The 20,854-nt window shown below is 38.9% G+C and overlaps 1 protein-coding gene across 1 annotated transcript in view; it reads left to right on the top strand.

Annotated features, from left to right (window-relative positions):
• The window catches only part of IL31RA (interleukin 31 receptor A), an 88,080-nt gene that overhangs the window by 27,021 nt on the left and 40,205 nt on the right, over positions 1 to 20,854 (top strand). Inside the window, exons 2-3 of the mRNA XM_044224650.1 lie at positions 9,494 to 9,584; positions 18,886 to 19,003. Coding sequence (XP_044080585.1) covers positions 9,494 to 9,584; positions 18,886 to 19,003 — 209 coding nt within the window. The remainder of the gene's footprint in view (positions 1 to 9,493; positions 9,585 to 18,885; positions 19,004 to 20,854) is intronic.

Here is a 20,854-nt window from a genome sequence, read left to right as displayed (position 1 = left end):
GGAGGGTTCCCCTTTCTCCGCATCCTCACCAGCATCTGTCATTTCCTGACTTGTTAATTTTAGCCATTCTGACTGGTATGAGGTGGTATCTCATTGTGGTTTTGATTTGTATTTCCCTGATGCTGAGTGATGTGGAGCATTTTTTCATGTGTCTGTTGGCCATCTGGATGTCTTCTTTGCAGAAATGTCTGTTCATGTCCTCTGCCCATTTCTTGATTGGATTATTTGTTCTTTGGGTGTTAAGCTTGATAAGTTCTTTATGGATTTTGGACACCAGCCCTTTATCTGATATGTCCTTTGCAAATATCTTCTCCCATTCCCTGGATTGTCTTTTAGTTTTGTTGACTGCTTCCTTTGTTGTGCAAAATATTTTGATCTTGATTAAGCCCCAATAGTTCATTTTGGCCTTGCTTCCCTTGCCTTTGGTGATGTTCCTAGGAAGAAGTTGCTGCAGCTGAGGTTGAAGAGGTTGCTGCCTGTGTTCTCCTCAAGGATTTTGATGGGTTCCTTTCTCACATTGAGGTCCTTCATCCATTTTGAGTCTATTTTCATGTGTGGTGTAAGGAAATGGTCCAGTTTCATTTTTCTGCATATGGCTGTCCAATTTTCCAAACACCATTTGTTGAAGAGACTGTTTTTTTTTCCATTGGACATTCTTTCCTGCTTTGTCAAAGATTAGTTGACCATAGACTTGAGGGTCTATTTCTGGGCTCTCTGTTCTGTTCCATTGATCTATGTGTCTGGTTTTTGATGATGACAGCTTTGTAATAGAGCTTGAAGTCTGGAATTATGATGCCACCAACTTTGGCTTTCTTTTTCAATATTCCTCTGGCTATTCGAGGTCTTCTCTGGTTGCATATAAATTTTAGGATTATTTGTACCATTTCTTTGAAAAAAATGGATGGGATTTTGATAGGGATGCATTAAATGTGTAGATTGCTTTAAGTAGCATAGACATTTTCACAATATTTGTTCTTTCAATTCCTGAGCATGGAACATTTTTCCATGTCTTTGTGTCTTCCTCAATTTCTTTTATGAGTACTTCATAGTTTACTGAATATAGATTCTTTGCCTCTTTGGTTAGGTTTATTCCTAGGTATCTTATGGTTTTGGGTGCAATTGTTAATGGAATTAAGTCCTTAATTTCTCTTTCTTCTGTCTTGTTGTTGGTGTAAAGAAATGCAACTGATTTCTGTGCATTGATTTTTATATCCTGATACTTTACTGAATTCCTGTACAAGTTCTAGCAGATTTGGACTGAAGTCTTTTGGGTTTTCCACATAAAGTATCATATCATCTGCAAAAAGTGATAGTTTGATGACTTCTTTGTCAATTTGGATGCCTTTAATTTCGTATTGTTGTCTGATTGCTGAGGCTGGGACTCCTAATATTATGTTGAATGGCAGTGGTGATAATGGATATCCCTGCCATGTTCCTGACCTCCGTGGAAAAGCTTTCAGTTTTTCTCCATTGAGAATGATATTCACAGTGGGTTTTTCATAGATGGCTTTGATGATACTGAGGCATGTACCCTCTATCCCTACACTTTGAAGAGTTTTGATCAGGAAAGGATGCTGTACTTTGTCAAATTTTTTTCAGCATCTATTGAGAGTATCATATAATTCTTGTTCTTTCTTTTATTAATGTATTATATCACACTGATTTACAGATGTTGAACCAACCTTGCAGCTCTGGAATAAATCCCACTTGGTCGTGGTGAATAATCCTTTTAATGTACTGTTGGATCCTATTGGCTGGTGTTTTGGTGAGAATTTTCGCATCTGTGTTCATCAAGGATATTGGTCTGTAATTCTCTTTTTTATGGGATCCTTGTCTTGTTTGGGATCAAGGTAATACTGGCCTCATAAAATAAGTTTGGGAGTTTTCCTTCCATTTCTACTTTTTTTTTTTAATATTTTGTATTTGGGTTCTTTCCAAATTTCCCCTGTGATTTAGTTCTAGTTTCAGAGCATTGTGGTCTGAAAATATGCAGGGAACGATCCCAATATTTTGATACTGGTTGAGACCTGATTTATAACCCAGGATGTGATCTATTCTGAAGAATGTTCCATGTGCACTAGAGAAGAATGTGTATTCTGTTCCTTTGGGATGGAATGTTCTGAATATATCTGTTATGTCCATCTGGTCCAGTGTGTCATTTAAGGCCTTTATTTCCTTGTTGATCTTTTGCTTGGATGATCTGTCCATTTCAGTGAGGGGAGTGTTAAAGTCCCCTACTAATATTGTATTATTGTTGATGTGTTTCTTTGATTTTGTTCTTAATTAATTTATATAGTTGGCTGCTCCCACGTTAGGGGCATAGATATTTAAAATTGTTAGATCTTCTTGTTGGGCAGACCCTTTGAGTATGATACAGTGTCCTTCCTCATCTTTTATTATAGTCGGCTTAAAATCTAATTGATCTGATGTAAGGATTGCCACCCCTGCTTTCTTCTGATGTCCATTAGCATGGTAAATTGTTTTCCACCCCCTCACTTTAAATCTGGAGGTGTCTTTGGGTCTAAAATTAGTTTCTTATAGACAGTATATTGATGGGGTTTGTTTTTTATTCCATTCTGATACCCTGTGTCTTTTGGTTGGGGCATTTAGCCCATTTACTACATTCAGGGTAACGATTGAGAGATATGAATTTAGTGCCATTGTATTGCCTGTAAGGTGACTATTACTGTATATTGCCTATATTCCTTTCTGGTCTACTACTTTAGGCTCTCTCTTTGCTTAGAGGACCGCTTTCAATATTTCCTGTAGAGCTGGTTTGGTGTTTACAAATTCTTTCTGTTTTTGTTTGTCCTGGAAGCTTTTAATCTCTCCTTCTATTTTCAATGGTAGCCTAGCTGGATGTAGTATTCTTGGCTGCATGTTTTTCTCATTTAGTGCTCTGAATATATTATGCCCGTTCTTTCTGGCCTGTCAGGTCTCTGTGGATAAGTCTGCTGCCAATCTAGTATTTTTACCATTGTACGTTACAGACTCTTGTCCCAGGCTGCTTTGAGGATTTTCTCTTTGTCAGTAAGACTTGTAAATTTTACTATTAGATGATGGGATGTGGACCTATTCCTGTTGATTTTGAGGGGGGTTCTCTGCACTTCCTGGATTTTGAAGCTTGTTTCCATTGCCATATTAGGGAAATTCTCTCCAATAATTCTCTCCAATATACCTTCTGCTCCCTTCTCTCTTTCTTCTTCTGGAATCCCAATTATTCTAATGTTGTTTTGTCTTATGGTATCACTTATCTCTTGAATTCTCTCCTCGTGGCCCAGTATTTGTTTGTCTCTCTTTTGCTCAGCTTCCTTGTTCTCTGTCATTTGATCTTCTATATCACTAATTCTCTCTTCTGCCTTATTTGTCCTAGCAGTAAGAGCCTCCATTTTTGATTGCACCTCATTAATAGCTTTTTTAATTTCAACTTGGTTAGATTTTATTTCTTTTATTTCTCCAGAAAGGGCTTTTATTTCTTCAGACAGTGTTTCTCTAATATCTCCCATGCCTTTTTCAAGCCCGGCTAGCACCTTGAGAATTGTCATTCTGAACTCTAGATCTGACATATTACTGAAGTCCATATTGATTAGGTCCGTAGCTTTTGGTACTGCCTCTTGTTTTTTTTTGTGGTGAGTTTTTCTGCCTTGTCGTTTTATCCAGATAAGAATATATGAAGGAGAGAATAAGGTACTAAAAGGATAGCAAAGGAAAATGTGCTTTAACCAAGTCAGAAGAGACCCCAAATCGTGGGGGGAAGAGAGGGAGTAAAAAGTTCAGGAAAAAAAAATAAAGAAAAAATATATATTAGACTGGTGAATAGAACAGAGTCACCCACTTAATTTTGGGAGTATTTTGGTCTCTTAGAAGAAACTACCTCCTCAAATTTTAAAGAATGAGGAAAAAAGAAAAAAATACACACACACACACACACACACATAAAATAGGGGTAAACACGATGAAGGGGTGGAATATGACTATAAAGATGAAAATTTTTTAAAAAAACTTCTAAAAAAGGAGTTAATAAGATAAGCTGGTTGGGAGAATAAAGAAAAAGACAGTGGAAAGAATTTGTTCAGGCTGGAGACTAGAACAAAGCCCTGTGCTAGATTTAGGGTATATTTTGATCTATTAGAAGAAGTTGTATCCCAAATTTTTTTTAGAAGAAAAAACCCTATATGTATACAAAAGATAAAGTTAGATACAATGAAGGATAAAATATGACTATAATAATGAAGGTTTAAAAAGATTTTTTAATGAAAGATACTAAGATAAACTAGTTTAAAAATGTTAAAAGAGGAAAGACTAAAGTTAAAAAAATTTTAGCTTAAGAAAAAAATAAAATAAAACAAAATTAATTAACTCTGTAAGACTACAGAATCATGGGGAGAAAGCCATGAATTCCATTCTTTGCTTTCTCCTCCTCTGGAATTCCGCTATTCTGCCTGGTAAGTGAACTTGGTCTTGGCTGGATTTCTTGCTGATCTTCTGGGGGAGGGGCCTGTTGTAGTGACTCTCAAGTGTTTTTGCCCAAGGCGGAATTGCACCACCCTTACTAGGGGCCTGGCTAAGTAATCTGCTTGGGTTCAATTTCTGGAGCTTTTGTTCCCTCAACACTTTCCATAGAGTTCTGGGAGACAGGAATGAAAATGGTGGCCTGAGAAAATGGTGGCCTGAAAAGAGGTGCTGAGAGCTTGGGACCCACTCCTCAGTGTGCCCTCAGAGAAAAGCGCTCAATCACTCCTGTCTCCCTGGCCTCTGGCCACGCTCCGAGCTCACCTAGCCTGTGACCAAGCATCTCTGTCTCTGGCATACAGCTCCACCTAGAATCTACAAATCCAGCAGATCCCTGCGCTCTTCCAGGGGGTCTCCCTGGATCTTGTGGTATCTCTGCTCACAGAGCAGTGATCTGACTGTGCCACAGTTTAAGGTAACCCCGAGCTGAGAGCTCACTCCTTGGCTCCGTCTCTGTAGGCAGCTTCCCTGCTCTAATACCTGCAAGCTCTGCAACACTCAGACACCCCCGATCCTTCTGTGACCCCGCGGAACCTGGGACAATGCTGTCCCTGCATGGGTTTCACCCTGGCTTAGCCCCTGAGCAATGTCCCTCAGTGGAGCAGACTTTTAAAATTTCTGATTTTGTGCTCTGTTGTTCCGCTGCTTGCTGGGAGCTGGCCCCTCCCCCCATGGTCCATCTTCCTGTCTCTTTGGATTCACTTCTCCGCAGGTCCTATTTTTCAGAAAGTGGTCAATTTTCTGCTTCTAGAATTGCTGCTCTTCTCTTCAATCTCCTGTTGGATTTGTAGGTGTTCGGAATGGTTTGATAATCTAGCTGATCTCCTGCTACCTGATATCATCTCAGCCTGCTACTTCTCCACCATCTTCACATGCTAACATTTTTAAGAGAAACTGGAAGATGAAGCATCTCCTCCTTTTTTTTCCTGCTTCTTGTCTTGTCCACAGGCACTGTGCATAGTCAGCAGTAATTGCTTGGGTTTGTTTTCAATCCTTCTTCTCATAACAGTAACTACTATTGAGTTTATACTTTAAAGATAAGATACCACGGGTTACTTAAGTGACATCACTATGTATTCTAAGAGTCCTTTAGTCCAATGTGGAATTTTCATAGTGATGTTTGAGAATTCTGGGCATCTCCATTAAATGCTGTATTCAAATGAGATCCCACTAATGAGAAATTATAGTTCTAGGAAGTGACTTTTTACTGAAGACAGTTGTTCAAAACTGCTACATTTGGAAGTTAGGGCTGATGACCTGGGGAATGCAGGAAATGATTTGATTTCCTCCAGAGCATGGCATAATCTGTGTATTTTCTAGAGCCCAGAGTCTTTCTACACCCCAGAATTGCTCAGATTTAGGGAGGCTAAATTACTCATTTGGACTTAAAGACACTGATGGGTTTTTGTTTTTGTTTTTGTTTTCTGAACATGAATTTTCAAAAGATTATTCTTGTGCCTAAATTCAGATAATTGTTGAGAAAAGGTAGCCCCCCCCAAAAAAAGTAATACATGAATATGTCTTCACTTAAATAAATGCTCTTTAAAAAAAAAAAGTAGAATTAGGGTCTCCAGAGCTTTAGGAGTCCATTCTCACTATAGGTAGCAGTAGGTTTGGATGAGGGTGATGTGGAATACCAATCGCACCTTTTTCATGAAAGAAAATTCTCTACAGTTTGCCAGTTACTGTGCTAACACGGTAGAGCAAAAAGTCCTCCCCTACACAGTATATCCATTCACCATGGAGAGGGAGGGCGCAGCAAGCAAATTCACCACCACCTCTCTCCAAGAGCTGAAGCTCCTGACGATCTGACCCTGCAAGGTCATGGTGACCACTGCTATTTCATCTAGTGCATGCCACAAAATACTCCAGGTTTTAGGAAGCAGCATCACACTGTTGACCATGGTACCTATCCCTGTAGCGCTGTCCAGGGCTTTACAGTTATTTGAACATTCTGTAGTCTTCATATGCCACATCTTTATAGGGCAATCAGAAGATGCACAAAGTCCATCTTATGTCAAAGTAGCTTCACTAATGAAGAGGGGATGAATGCAAAATTCCTTTGGAGTTTTCCCACATTTTAAACTATGAATTCTAATTTTCTCATCAGAAGAAGCACTAAAGATGTGACTACTTTCTTGAGAACAGGTGACACCTTTACTGTGCTCAAAGGGAGTGGGGAGGATTCTTTTCTTTAAATATTTATTTTAAAAAGAGAGAGCGAGAGTGAGTATGAGAGTGAGCCTGAGTAGGGCAAGCGACAGAGGGAGAGAATCCTCAAGGAGATTCCCTGCTGAGCATAGAGCCTGGCTCAGGGCTCCCTTTCACAACCCTGAGATCATTACCAGAGCCGAAACCAAGAGTCAGTAGCTAACAGACTAAGCCACCCAGGCACCCTGACTCAAGGGTCTTGTCTTTCTAATGACTCAAGTCTCTTGTTCATGGTCTCCTCCCTTAATTATCAAAGAAGACTTCACAGCATCACAGCCATGGTGAAGATTTTGGTTTTGAGTTCTCTTTCATCAAGACTGTGGTTAGGTCTGATGGGTTTCCCTGTTTTGGAGTGTATCACTCCAGTACCAGATTTCATCATTTCCTCCAGGAGATAGTACTGGATAAATTCTGCCAACTTCTCCCTTTTTTTAACCATCAACATTTGAAAGTCTGAGGGGACCTGTCCTTTGGGTTCTCAAAGTCTCCTTCCATTTAAGATACAATCAGTCAAGTAGTTTCCTGCAACTAAGTGATGATAATTATTTTCCAGATCCACCTGTCTGAGATTATGACCAGATTTCCTTGGCCAGAGTTTAGAGTGAACTCAAACTCTACAACTGCATATTTACCCCCCTGATTTACTCCCACAGATAACTAGGATGGCCTTTGTGCACTGATTTTGTTAGTTGAACTCCCATTTTAACTTATTTCTAAGTTCCTTAGAGGCACCTCAGATTAGTTCCTGTTTACTACCCACAAGAAGTCATATTGTGATGGTCCTCTGATGTGTGAAGGCAAGTGGAAGAAGCACTGGAGGGCCAGGGAAGTGGTAGAATGAGGGGCATCATTATTCATCACTGCTTGTTAGCTTTCCATAGTCATTGGCTCATTTCTCAGAAGCTCCACACCTTGTTGCACTTAATGTGATATTTGCTATTAGTATCCATGCTTCTGTCTCTGCAAGTAGATCGTGGTTCTCAACTCTTTTTCCTTCTCAAACCCATTTGGAGGGATAATTTATATGGAGCCATTAGTTACAGTAGCTCACTTTGGTATCCTCTCCATCTTCTGACTCCCTTCTCCTTGTTAAAAACCACTGAACTAGAGTGAGGTTGGGACAGGATCATCTTTTATTCTAAATACCTAATGTGTGGCTGGGACACTGATGAGTGAATGAGAGAATACTTGAGATCACCAGATGAGTCAAGGGGGTGCCAGGATTAGAGCACTTGGGCAGTGTCAATTTCTAGAATGACCCTCTCTGCAACTACTGCGATTTTTTCTAGTTTTGTCTCTGAGTGTGACTTAGTATTGATGATTTTTTGAGAAGGATTTTTAAAATTCACAAATAATAGATGAGTACTCTCATTTTAAAGGAGGCAAGCAGTAATCATTAATTGTACAATGTTTTATTCAATAGTTAATACTGATAATTTCTTTAAATTAAAACCTCTTGTCAGAATAATAATTTTAGTTTTCACATCCATAATTACTCATTTATTGAGAATTTGAGCATCATAGTTTTTATACAGTTTTCATGGTAGGGCCTCCCTCCCTTTCCAGAATGATTTTAGGACTAGTATAAAGGCATGTCTTCTAGGTAAGAAATGGAGAAAATTAAGACAATGTTCTGAATAGTTAGGCACTGACAAACGCCATTAATGTTACAACTAATTTTGAAGAACACATTTACTCTTCATTAAAAAATTTTAAAATTTCTCTTTGTTTTGTGCTCATTTAAATAAAAATGGTAATTTCCTGAGAGTGTAACTACTGCTATTGAGTAACAGGTGGTTAGTTTTGCTGTTATGTAACCAGTCTCTTATTGTTTCCTGATAGTATTTTTACCATTACAGACCCAAGTTCTCATTCTGCTTTATTGCCCTGGGCATTTTCAGTTAGTAAGATATTTCAATTGGTTTGTATATGAGAAAATTTTAACCTGGTGGTTTTCTCCAGAAATGATGCATGTGAATTTTTCTCAAATGATTTATTTTGTTGAGAAATCTTTTTCTTTTTTCCTATAATGATCTGTCAGATGAGATGTGGAGTCCTTTATTCATTCCAGAAATGAGTAATTACTTTTACATTTGCCTTATCCTTAGATTATCCCACCATCTCTTTGTGGGATGAGACATAGAGTCCGCAGCCTTTTTGTTCTAATTGATTCTGTTAACAATATTGTATGCCTATCATGTACCAGTAGGTACTTAAATACTTAGACTTTAGAAAGGAGTAAGAAGAGCTTCCCCCAGGCAGAAGCTCTGTGTACAGAAGCCAACAAGTAAAGTGCTAAACATGATTCTGTGTGACATGTGCTACAGTGGAAGTGGCATTTGCCAAGAATGAGGGGGAAAGGACATTGTAGACAGAAGGAACCACATGAGCAAAGCATGGGGATGTGAGATACCATGGCACTTTTGAGAAATTAGGAGTCGTTCCATCTGGCTGCGGTGCCTGAGACCTGAGGCAGACATGATGGTCTCTGATCTATACAACTCACAGTACTTTTTTTCTTGGTGGCTGGTGTACTTTTTGTGTTACATAGTGGAATGAATTTTGGGTAAATTAAATGTTGACTGGGGCTGATGAAGAAATTGTGAAGGGATCCATGTGATGAAAGCCAAAAATATAAATTAAAAAGAAAGTCAGAAAAAAAAAAAAACAAAAAACCAAAGACTCTCCCTTAAAACCCCCAGAATCTGTTTGTCGCTAAGAATGGAGTTATTTAAAAGAGATAGGAAATCCTGACTGATGATGTTTTCAGTTCTCTCCTCAGCCTGCCTGCATTAACTTGGGGATGATGGGGGTGTGGGCACTGTGGCTGCTCCTTCTACTCTGCAAATCCAGCCTGGCGGGTAAGTTGACAGATGCCCTTTTATGGATTATATGATTCTTACTAAATTCTTTGGACAAGAACTGTGAGCTGGAGTGCAAAGGGACTCCTGGACCTTGGGCATATGTGGATGAACAACAGGGGATTTGTGAACTCCCTGAATTTCTGTGGATGGGTGCGTGCATGTTGATGTGTGTGCAAATTTGGCAAGATGGCCTATCATAGTTTCAGAGGGAGATATGACCCTCCAAAAGGCCAAGATCCACTGTGTTAGAGTGGTAGTAAGTTCTTATCTCAATAGTTTTTATGATAGGAACAGTCATTTCATGTAAAACACACACGTAAAAACAAAAATATATAACCACAGTATTTTCAATAATTTCCAAGGATATAAAGGGAAATGATGACATAACATATTTTACAATGTTCCAACTTAAGACTATGGGACAACTTAAGACTATGGGCCTTGCAGATTTATTATCCATTACTTTGATTGCATCTTATATTTAGAAGGATTAGGACCAGAGAGGGAAATTGGGGATTGGGTATTGGGAATGTAGAGAAGGCATCATGTCATGTAGCAGTTTGCTAGGGCTCTCATTACTACATATTGAGTGGCTTAAACAGCAGAAATATATTTTTTTCATAGTCCTGGAGGCTGGAAGTCCAAGATCAAGGTGCCCATGGAGTTGATTTCCTGACACCTCTCTCCTTGGGGCATAAATAGCATTCTTCTTGTTTCCTCTTTGTATGGTCATCCCTCTGTGTGTCTTAATCTCCTTCTCTTATAAGAACACCAGTTGGATTGGATTAGGGCCTACTTTAATGGTAGGTGGTAACTAATGGTCTCAATGGTAACTAAAACCTTATGGTCTCAATGGTAACTAAAACCTTAAAAACCTTATCTCCAAATAGAGTCACTTTCTGAGGCAGTGGGGGTTGGGACTTCAACATATGAATTTGAGCATATATAATTGAAACTGTAACATGTAGTAATTGGGGGTGACCAAGAGGTGGTCATAACTCACAGATAACATCTTCCAGACCTCTCCTCTGGCATGGACTGCCCTGTAGCCCCCTGGGATATATCTGTGGTCCTTAGGAGTTTTATAAAGACCCAAGAGTACTGGCATGTACTCTAGAGTGTTAAGGTCATGAGAACACATGAAGAGAGAAAACCACTGATAAAATGAATTCTTCTCCCAAGTCTTAGAATCCTGGATATTCAGAGCAGACTGTCTATTTTTTTACATTAGTCAGGGAAAGTTGTTTATGCTGCACGAATAAGCAAGCCCCATATCTCAGTGTTTAAAACAGCAAACTCTGTATGTCCATTAGAGGTAAGCAGGAGCTCAGGGTGATGAAGGCTCTGCCACCCTAAGATGCTATCATCTCAGCATGGATTTGCAGGGTGTGCAGGAACAGAGGAAGAAGAGAAAGGAGAATCATGCACCACAACTTAAATGATCTTCTCACATGGCCATGCCTAATTTCAAGGAGGCAAGAAAGTAAGATCTTGCTGCATGTCCAAGAGGGGGAGATATTGATGAGCACTAGAAATACTACTGAATGCACATTTTATTTATCACAAATGTGTTCTATAACACTAGAGTAAGGGATTAAAATATTTCATTCCAAAATATGCTACTTTGACATGGGGATTATTTTGTTGTAGAGGCAGAGAATCAACAGATGCAAAAATGAAGCCTGCTGCCTTAGTTTCCCGCACATATTTACCTTCTTGTAGTTTCCTACCCTCGGAAAGTTAAATTCCTTTTCTTTTGTCTTGTTTGGCCTGCACAAATTTATTGTATTTTTGTTAAGATGCTATGTGAGCCCAAGATCTAACCACCTCTTCTAATTACTTTTCATTGAGGTTTCTCCTGAATGATATGCACTGCATGCATTAATAAACTGGTTTTTGTTTTGTTTTGTTTTTTGTTTGTTTGTTTGATGTGGGATTTGATGTGGGGCTCTATCCCAGGACCCTGGGATCATGACCTGAGTCAAGGCAGATGCTTAATGACTGAGCCCCCAGGCGCCCCTGGAAAATCATTTTTAAAACCATTTTCTCTTTTCCTGATACCTGGGGAACCAGATGGTTCTGATTCTGGGAGCCAGATGTTTGATTCCTTTTCTGACTTATGGCTCTTATATATGTTAATTACAGCTTCTGAAGGAGTGAAGGGAGGTATTCAGGGAAGACTGGGAAAGTAAAGTCACTGAGTTTTTACCAGGGTGTGTTTGGATCCACAGGGATCTGTTTCTACATTGGTTTTTGTGGCTGGTTCTGAATCCAGCCAATGCAAGGCAAAGTAAGAATGAAAAAGAAATAAAATATGACTGTAGGAGGCCAGAATGAGAATAACACAAGACAAAAGAATATTCTGGGGATACAAGAAAAAACTTCTTGTTTCCTCATTCTCCAACAAAGGCTTAACTTTGAAATCCTGCTAAGAGTTGGTGTGATGGGTATAAGTGAAATGCGTGAAATGAAGTAAGGGGCAAGCTAATATTCAATGAATATTAAAAATAAACAAACTTGTTCAAAGGACTAAAGAGCAACCAATGTGTAAATACACACACACACATAAGCCCACTGCCATCATTTCTGAGTCATGGAGGCAGAGAGTTGCTAAGTGTGAAGGTTGTTCCTCTGGGGATATTATGGGCTGAACTTTGCATATTTTCAGACTTTTCGGGTTTTGCATATTCCTGCTGGCAGTTGTGAAGTGTGGAATCTGTTAATCTGGAATTTTTAAAAAATTATTTTAATCTAATTCCTATGTAGTTAACATACAGTGTTATATTAGTTTCAGGGGAATAGTATAGTGATTCAACACATCAGTACATCACCCAGTGTTCATCATAAGTTTCTCCTTAAACCCCATCACCTATTTCACCCATCCCCTGTCTACCTCCTCTCTAGAACCATTAGTTTATTTTCTAAGAGTTTGTTTCTTGGTTTTCCTCTCTCTTTTTTCCCTTTGCTCATTTGTTTTGTTTCTTAAATTCCACATATGAGTGAAAGCATATGGTATTTGCCTTTCTCTGACTTAACTTTGCTTAACATTATACTCTCTAGCTCCATCCATGTTGTTGCAAATGACAAGATTTCATTCTTTCTTATGGTTGAATAATATTCTAGTGTGTGTGTGTGTGTGTGTGTGTGTGTAACATCTTCCTTATCCATTCATCTATCATTGAACATTTGGGCTGCTCTCATATCTTGACTATTATAAATAATGCTGCAATAAACATAGGGGTGCATGTATACTTTTGAATTAGTGTTTTGTATTTTGGGGGGTAAATGCCTCATAGTGTGATTACTGGATTGTAGGGTAGTTCTATTTTTAACTTTTTGAGGAAACTCCATACTGTTTTCCATAGTGGCATTCCCAGTTTACATTTCCACCAACAGTGCAAAAGGTTTCCTTTTTCTCCAAATTCCTTACCAAAACTTAACACTTTCTTATGGTTTTGATTTTAACCCTTCTGACAGGTGTGATGATAAGTGAAGTTGAGCATCTCTTCATGTGTTGGTTGGCCATCTGGATGTCTTCTTTGGAGACATATCTGTATGTCTTCTGTTCATTTTTAAATTGGATTATTTGAGTTTTTTGTATGAGTTATGTCAGCTCTTTTTATTTTTGGGTAATAACGCTTTATCAGAGATGTCATTTGCAAATATCTTCTCCCATTCCCTTGGTTGCCTTTTGGTTTTGTTGCTTGTTTCCTTTGCTATGCAGAAGCATTTTATTTTGGTGAAGTCCCAATAGTTTGTTTTTGCTTTTATTTCCCTTGCTTCAGGACCTTTATTGAGAAAAATGTTGCTACGGCTGATGTTGGAGAAATTACTACCTGGCTCTCTTCTAGGATTTTTATGGTTTCAGGTCTCACATTTAGGCCTTTCATCCATTTTGAATTTATTTTTGTGTATGGTGTAAGAAAGTGGTCCAGTTTATCTCTTTTGCTTATTTCTGTCTAGTTTTCCCAACACCATTTGTTGAAGAGAATATCTTTGTTTCATTATTTGTTCCTGCTTTGTTGAAGAATAATTGACCACATAATTGTGGATTTATCTCTAGGTTTTCTATTCTATTCTGATTTTTGTGCTAGTACTATACTGTTTTGATTACTGCAACTTTGTAGTATAACTAGAAGTATGAAATTGTGATGCTTCCAGCTTTGTTTTTCTTTTTCAAACAAAACTGCTTTGACCCTTTGGGGTCTTTGTGGTTCCATACAAATTTTAGGATTGTTTATTCTAGTTCTGTGAAAAATACTGCTGGTATTTTGATAGGGATTGCATTAATTGTATACATTGCTTTGGGTAGTATTTTTTTCTTCCAGTCTATAAGCATAGAACGTCTTTCCATTTCTTTGTGTCATCTTCAATTTCTTCCATCAATGTCTTATAGTTTTTAGAGTATAGGTCTTTCATCTCTTTGGTTAAATTTATTCCTAGGTACTTTATTATTTTTGGTGCAATTGTAAATGGAATTGCTTTCTTAATTTCTCTTTCTGCTACTTCACTATTAGTAGCATTATTAAATATATTAAATATAACAGATTTCTGTATGTTGATTTTGTATCCTGAGGCTTTAATGAATTCATTTATCAGTTCCAGTAGTTTTTTGGTGTAGTCTTAAGCATTTTCTATATATTATATCATGTCATCTGCAAATAGTGAAAGTTTTGCTTCTTCCTTACCAATTTGGATGCCTTTTATTTCTTTTTGTTGTCTGCTTGCTGTGGCTAGGACTTCCAGTACTATGTTGAATAAAAGTGGTGAGAGTGGACATCCTTGTCTTGTTCCTGATCTTAGGGGAAATGGTTTCAATTTTTTCCCATTACTCTGATGTTGGCTGTGGGTTTTTCTTTCTTTCTTTCTTTCTTTCTTTCTTTTTTTAAGATTTTTAAAATTTATTTGAGAGAGACGGAAAGCAAGCACAAGCAGGCAGAGGGGCAGAGAGAGTGGGAAAAGGAGGCTCCCTGCTGAACAGATAGCCTGACCCGGGGATCATGACCTGAGCAGAAGGCAGACATTTAACCAACTGAGCCACCCAGGCACCCCAGCTGTGGGTTTTTCATATAAGGCCTTTGTTATATTGAGGTATGTTCCCTCTATCCCTATTTTGTTGAGGGTTTTTTTTTTTTTTTAATGAATGGGTTGTACTTTGTTAAATGGTTTTTCTGCATCTATTGAAATGATCATATGGTTTTTATCATTTGTTTTATAGGTGTGATATATCACACTGATTGATTTGAGAATATTAAACTACCCTTGCAACCCTGGAATAAATCCCACTTGACCACAGTGAACAATTTCTTTTAATGTATCATTAAAACATCAGTTTCCTAGTGTTTTGCTAAGGATTTTTGGATCTATATTCCTCAGAGATATTGGCTTGTAGTTTTCTTTTTTGGTGGAGTCTTCATCTGGTTTTGGTATCAGGATAACGCTGGCTTCATGGAATGAATTTAGAAATTTTCCTTCCTCTTTTATTTTTTGGAATAGTTTGCAAAGAATAGATGTTAAATCTTCTTTATATGTTTGGTAGAATTTGCCTGTGGAGCTGTCTGGTCCTGGACTTTTGTTTGTTGGGAATTTATTGAGTACTAACTTGATTTCCTTTCTAGTAATGGATCTGTTCAGATTTTCTATTTCTTCCTTTTTCAGTTTTGGTAGCTTTATATTTCTAGGAATTTATCCATTTCTTCTAGGTTGTCCATTTTGGGTCATGTAATTTTTCACAGCATTCTCTCACATTTGTTTGTCTTTCTGGTTGTTATTTCCCCTTTTATATTTGTGATTTTATTTAGTTGGGCCCTATATCTCTCTTTTTAATGAGTCTGGCTAGAGGTTTATCAGTTTTTTTGATCTTTTCAAAGAACCAGCTCCTGGTCATTGATCTGTTCTATTGTTTTTTAGTTTCTACATCATTTATTTCTGTTCTAATCTTTATTATTTCTTTCCTCCTGCTGGTTTGTGGTTTTGTTTGTTCTTTTCTAGCTCTTTTGGGTATAAGGTTAGGTTGTTTATTTGAGGTTTTTTTTTTTTTTTTTTGCTTCTTGAAGTAAGCCTGTATTACTATAAACTTCCTCTTGAACCACTTTTGCCAAGTCTCAAAGATTTGAACCATTCTCTTTTCATTTTCGTTTGTTTCCAGGGAATCTTTCTTTTTTTTTTAAGCTTTCATTTATTTATTTGACAGAGAAATCACAAGTAGGCAGAGAGGTAAGCAGAGAGAGAGAGAGGGAAAGTAGTCTCCCTGCTGAGCAGAGAGCCTGACGCGGGGCTCAATCCCAGGACCCTGAGATCATGACCCAAGTTGAAAGCAGTGGCTTAACCCACTGAGCCACCCAGGCTCCCCACCAGGGAATCTTTTATTTCTACTTTTGATTTCTTTTTTGACTCATTCATTGTTTAGTAGCATGTTGTTTAACCTCTGTGAATTTGTGGTCTTTCCAGATTTTTTCCTGTGGTTGACTTCTGGTTTCATAGTATTGTGGTCAGAAAAAAATGAATGATATCTATGATTTCAATCTTTTTGAATTTCTTGAGACTTGTCTTGTGGCCTAATATGTGAATGTTCCATGTGGGTCTCTGTGCCTCTTGGATCTGCAAAGGGCACTCTGTGTCTCTTGGAAGTTTTCAGCCCTTATTTCTTCAGATAAATGTTTTGCCCCCTCTCTTTTCTTCCTCTGGACTTCCTATAATGTGAGTGTTTTCATACTTGATTGAGTCACTGAGTTCCCTCAGACTGTTCTCAATTTTCATATTTTTCCCCCTCATTTGCTCAGTTTGGTTACTGTCTATTACCCTGTCTTCTAGGTCATTATTTCTCTGTTTCATCTAGCCTGCTACTTATTCTATCAAGTGTATTTTTAATTTCATCTGTTGTGGTCTTTATCTCTGATTTGTCTTTATCTCTTTGTTAAGTGTCTTACTTATGTCCTCTATCCTTTTCTCCAGTCCGTGAATATCTTTATGCTCATTCTTTAAATTCTCTATCAGGCATATTATGTCTGTTTTGCTTAGCTTGCTCTGGTTTGGTCCTATTCTTTCACTTGGATATATTTCTCTGTTATCTCATTTTTTGGTAACTGTCTGTGTCTGTTTCATATGCAAGATAAGTCAGCTATGTCTCCTGCTCTTGAAGGTAATGACTTTAGGAAGACGAGGTCCTGAAGTACCCTGCATTGCAATGTCCCCTGTTCCCCAGGACCTAGCTCTTCAGGGAGTTTCTCCTCTGGAGGTTGCATGTGTCTTATGTTCTTGTCTCTTTTTGCTTCAGTTCAGTTGTCTATAGTTAGTTAGTTAGTTGTCTATAGTTGTCTCTTTGCCTGTTGTGTGTAGTAGTTGGTTCCCCGCAGTTATGGCTTGTATTTAAACAAGTTACACTCTGGTCTGCTTGCTAATTGAGACCTGGAGCTGCTGTTGGTACTGGCCAGCCTAAGTGGATCGGTAAAGGGCATGTGGGACGGTCTTGCCCTTTTAACAAAGCCTCAGGCTTTTGCAGAGCCTATCACCACCAAGACCTAGGCTTTGCAAAAGACACAGGTCAGGAGAGGCAATGCTGGTGAGGTTTGTATTGATCTTCTGTGGGAGGGCTCTGCATTGCTGGGGCTGAGGCAAGTGTGGCTGGACAAGGCAGATACATTGAAGCATGGGGTAGGGGCTCAGGGCAAGCAAGTTAAATAGGGAATGTGGGGAAAGTGCTGGTTCCCACAGATTGCTATGTATTTATGCTGGGGGCAGGGGTGGGAAATGGTGCATACCAACTCCTTTGATCCTGGAGGAGTCTTTCTGAGATCCCTAGCTCTCCAAGACACTCCCAGTAATAAGTAAATCACTCTCCCTCCCATTTGCCACCAGTGATTTTCTGTCTTTCTTTTTTTAATAAGATTTTATTTGTTTATTTATTGTTTGTTTGTTTATAGAGTATGCAAGTCAAAGGAGAGAGGGAATCTGAAGCAGACTCTGTGCTGAGTGCAGAGCCAGACACAGGGCTTGATCCCACAACTCTGGGATCATGACCTAAGCTGATATTAAGAGGCAGATACCCAACCAAATGATCCATACATGAGCCCCTGCCACCCAGTGGTTTTCAAACTGCTGGTTCTCCACTGTATCTGCTCAGGCTTCTTGTCATGCTATCTCTTTAAGGGTGAGGACTCTGCTTCCTAAGGCCCGCAGAGCTCTTCTAGAGCCAAACACCTTATTTTAAGAATTCCAGGCATCGAGTCCTACTGTTTGTAACTCACAACATCAGGCCCCTCTTGTTTTCAAAGTCAAATGTTATGGGGGTTTGTTTTCCCCATTTTGAGTCCCCAGTGTGATTGTCTGTTTCTTGCCTTCACTATACTCTCAGCTCCCTCCTGTTTGTGGGTGGCCATGATCCCCTTAAGTCTCAAATCTCATCTCTGCCTTTTCTCTACCTTTGTTTGCGGGGTTTGTTCTTTTAGTCTTCAGTTCTTTTTCTGGAATATTCAAACTGATATGAATGCTACCTAGTAGTATCTGTGGAACGAGGTGAGGTTAGGGTCCTCCTACTCTGCCGTCTTCCCGGCAGCACAAGATAGAAAATCTGACTGCACTGATGACTAATGGGTGCTTCAAGGATGGGGGCAGCTGTAGGGGCACCTGGGTGGCTCAGTCAATTAAGCGTCTGCTCATAAGGTTGAAGTGTGGCATAGCTGAACATTTTGTGTTTTTCTCTTTTCCACATACCATCCACTGCCCAGTTACCCAGACTGGTTCCATCATTTGATGCTTTACTTAGTATTTTACTAACACTTTATATTTGCCTGGCATTTTAAAGATTTTTGCTTCTCAAATGTCACTTTTTTTTTTAAAGATTTTATTTATTTATTTGACACAGAGAGATCACAAGTAGGCAGAGAGGCAGGCAGAGAGAGAGGAAGGGAAGCAGGCTCCCTGCTGAGCAGAGAGCCCGATGCGGGACTCGATCCCAGGACCCTGAGATCATGACCTGAGCCGAAGGCAGAGGCTTAACACACTGAGACACCCAGGCGCCCCTCTCAAATGTCACTTTTGATTAAGAATGTAAAAAGTGTTTTTTTGAAGGTAGAAATGTAGTTCTTCAAGGGGAATAATTGAAGAAAGGGAGTTAGATTCTTTCCTTGGCCATGAATGGGAGAATCTATTGTATGTATCAACTAACCAAAAAAGACCAGCTTTTGACCTGCCTGTTTTCATTAAATGATTGTGTTGGGGTGTGTGTGTGTGTGTGTGTGTGTGTGTGTGTGTACTTATATATTTATGTATGTATGTATTTGTTTGTTTGTTTATCTAGTTCTGCCTGCTAAGCCTGAAAACATTTCATGTGTCTTTTACTATGAGGAAAATTTTACTTGCACCTGGAGTCCAGAGAAAGAAGTCAGTTATACTTGGTACAAAGTAAAGAGAACTTAGTAAGTATGGGAGCTTGTGTGCTATCAGTGGGAGTAAGGGAAGGAGGCAGAGGCTCCTGGGTCACTCATGATTCGAGTCACTTATGAAATGAAAGGTTTTCTTCATTACAGCTTCTGGTTGACCCCTATTTGTGTCCAGTGTCTAGGATGACATCTTGGCTGCTATAGCCATGTGACAGTATGGTCACAGTATGGCGGTGGGAGGGGGAAGATGTAGCTTCATGATTACCTCCTCTGAGAGGCACTGACTTGGCTGAGAGTGTCACCAGTTATAAGCACAGTGAAAAAAATATGTTTATTTACTGTATTCAGCTATATTTGTCCTCTTTCCAGAATGTGCCATAAAACTGTTCATTCTTCATGAACTCAGTTATAGTAAGTGGGGTTATAAACCCATAACTGGGAGACACATTTCTCTCAGTCTGCCACTAATTTGTTGTGCGACCCCTGTCAAACAATACTACACCAAGACAGTGATTCCCAAAATTTTCACTATCTCAAGCATCCCTTTTTATTCTAACCCTATTAGAATAAAAAGTTGAAAATTTTTATTATAATCTTAGCCAAAAGCTAGATGTTTTAGTGACTATGGGAAGGGAATTTTTTGAAATTTTGAAAATAGCTCATGAAGCACTTTATTTTCTTCATGTTCCCTAAGAATAAGGAAACCCATGTTAGGAAATATTGAAAGATGATCTTTAAACTTTTTCCATTTCAGAAAGAGAGCCTGTAATTCCAACTTTTTGTTTTGTTTTGTTTTGTTTTTAAATACAAGATCTCATATATGTTCTTTTTTTCCCCACTCCTTGAAAATTGGTAACTAGTGTTATCAGGGAAGTCTACTTCATGCTTTGCAGTAGAAGAAAAGGAAAAAAGCACACACTATTCTTTGCAGTACTCATGTATCCATGTTATATCAGGGAGATGATTTAAAATAGAGGGCAGGAAACTTTTCCTATGAAGGGACAGACAGTAAATATTTTAGGCCTAGAGGAGACTGGATTTCTTTGAAACTACTGAAAACTACTATTGTTGCAGGAAAGCTGCCACAGACACAGTATGTAAACCAAGGGACCAGACTGTTCAATAAAACTTTATCTGTGAACACTGAAATTTGAATTTCATATAATTTTCACACACCACAAAGTATTTTCCCTTTTCTATGTTTTCCCCAACCACTTAAAAATGTAAAACCTGTTCTTAGTCTCTGTGCCTTACGAGAAGAAGAGGTGGGCTGTATTTGGTCAGCAGGCCTAGTTTGCTAAGCCCTGGTTCTGAAGATCAGAGTGATAAAGGCCCACTAATCCATGGTCCAAGTGTCTTACCTTCTTTCAGACTTATTTGTTCGAGGCCCAGTGTTGAATAGAAAGTACCAGTAGAATGTAAATCTGAAAACCTCAATTAAGTGTACTCCTATTTTTCCCTTTTAAGGAGTCATCCCCCTCCTTCCATCACTCCCTATGGATTATCATTATTCTCACCCATTGGTCCTGTAGAAGTAGGAAATACCTGAGTGTACTTTTTTTTTCTTTCTTCTTCAGATTTTATTTATTCATTTAAGAAAGAGACAGGGAGAACATGGGCAGGGGTGGGAAGGAAAGGGACAAGCAGACTCCTTGTTGAGCGGGGAGCTCAACATGGGGCTCTGTTCCAGGAGACTGAGATCTTGACCTGAGCCGAAGTCAGATGGTGCCTCACACCAGGGTGTCCTCAGGTCTGTATACAACCCCTGTAGTTGGCCCCAGGCCTGCTGGGCTCTCCAGTACTCCCAGACTGGTTTGTAGTTTTGTAAGTTTATCACTGAGAATATCTCTTCCAGGTAGAAAGGGAGCATTTCTTGTGGAAGGTCAA

This window comes from Neovison vison, chromosome 1 (genome assembly GCF_020171115.1).
Source record: "Neovison vison isolate M4711 chromosome 1, ASM_NN_V1, whole genome shotgun sequence".
NCBI classification, from domain to species: domain Eukaryota; kingdom Metazoa; phylum Chordata; class Mammalia; order Carnivora; family Mustelidae; genus Neogale; species Neogale vison.
This window is presented reverse-complemented; position numbering and strand designations above follow the sequence as displayed.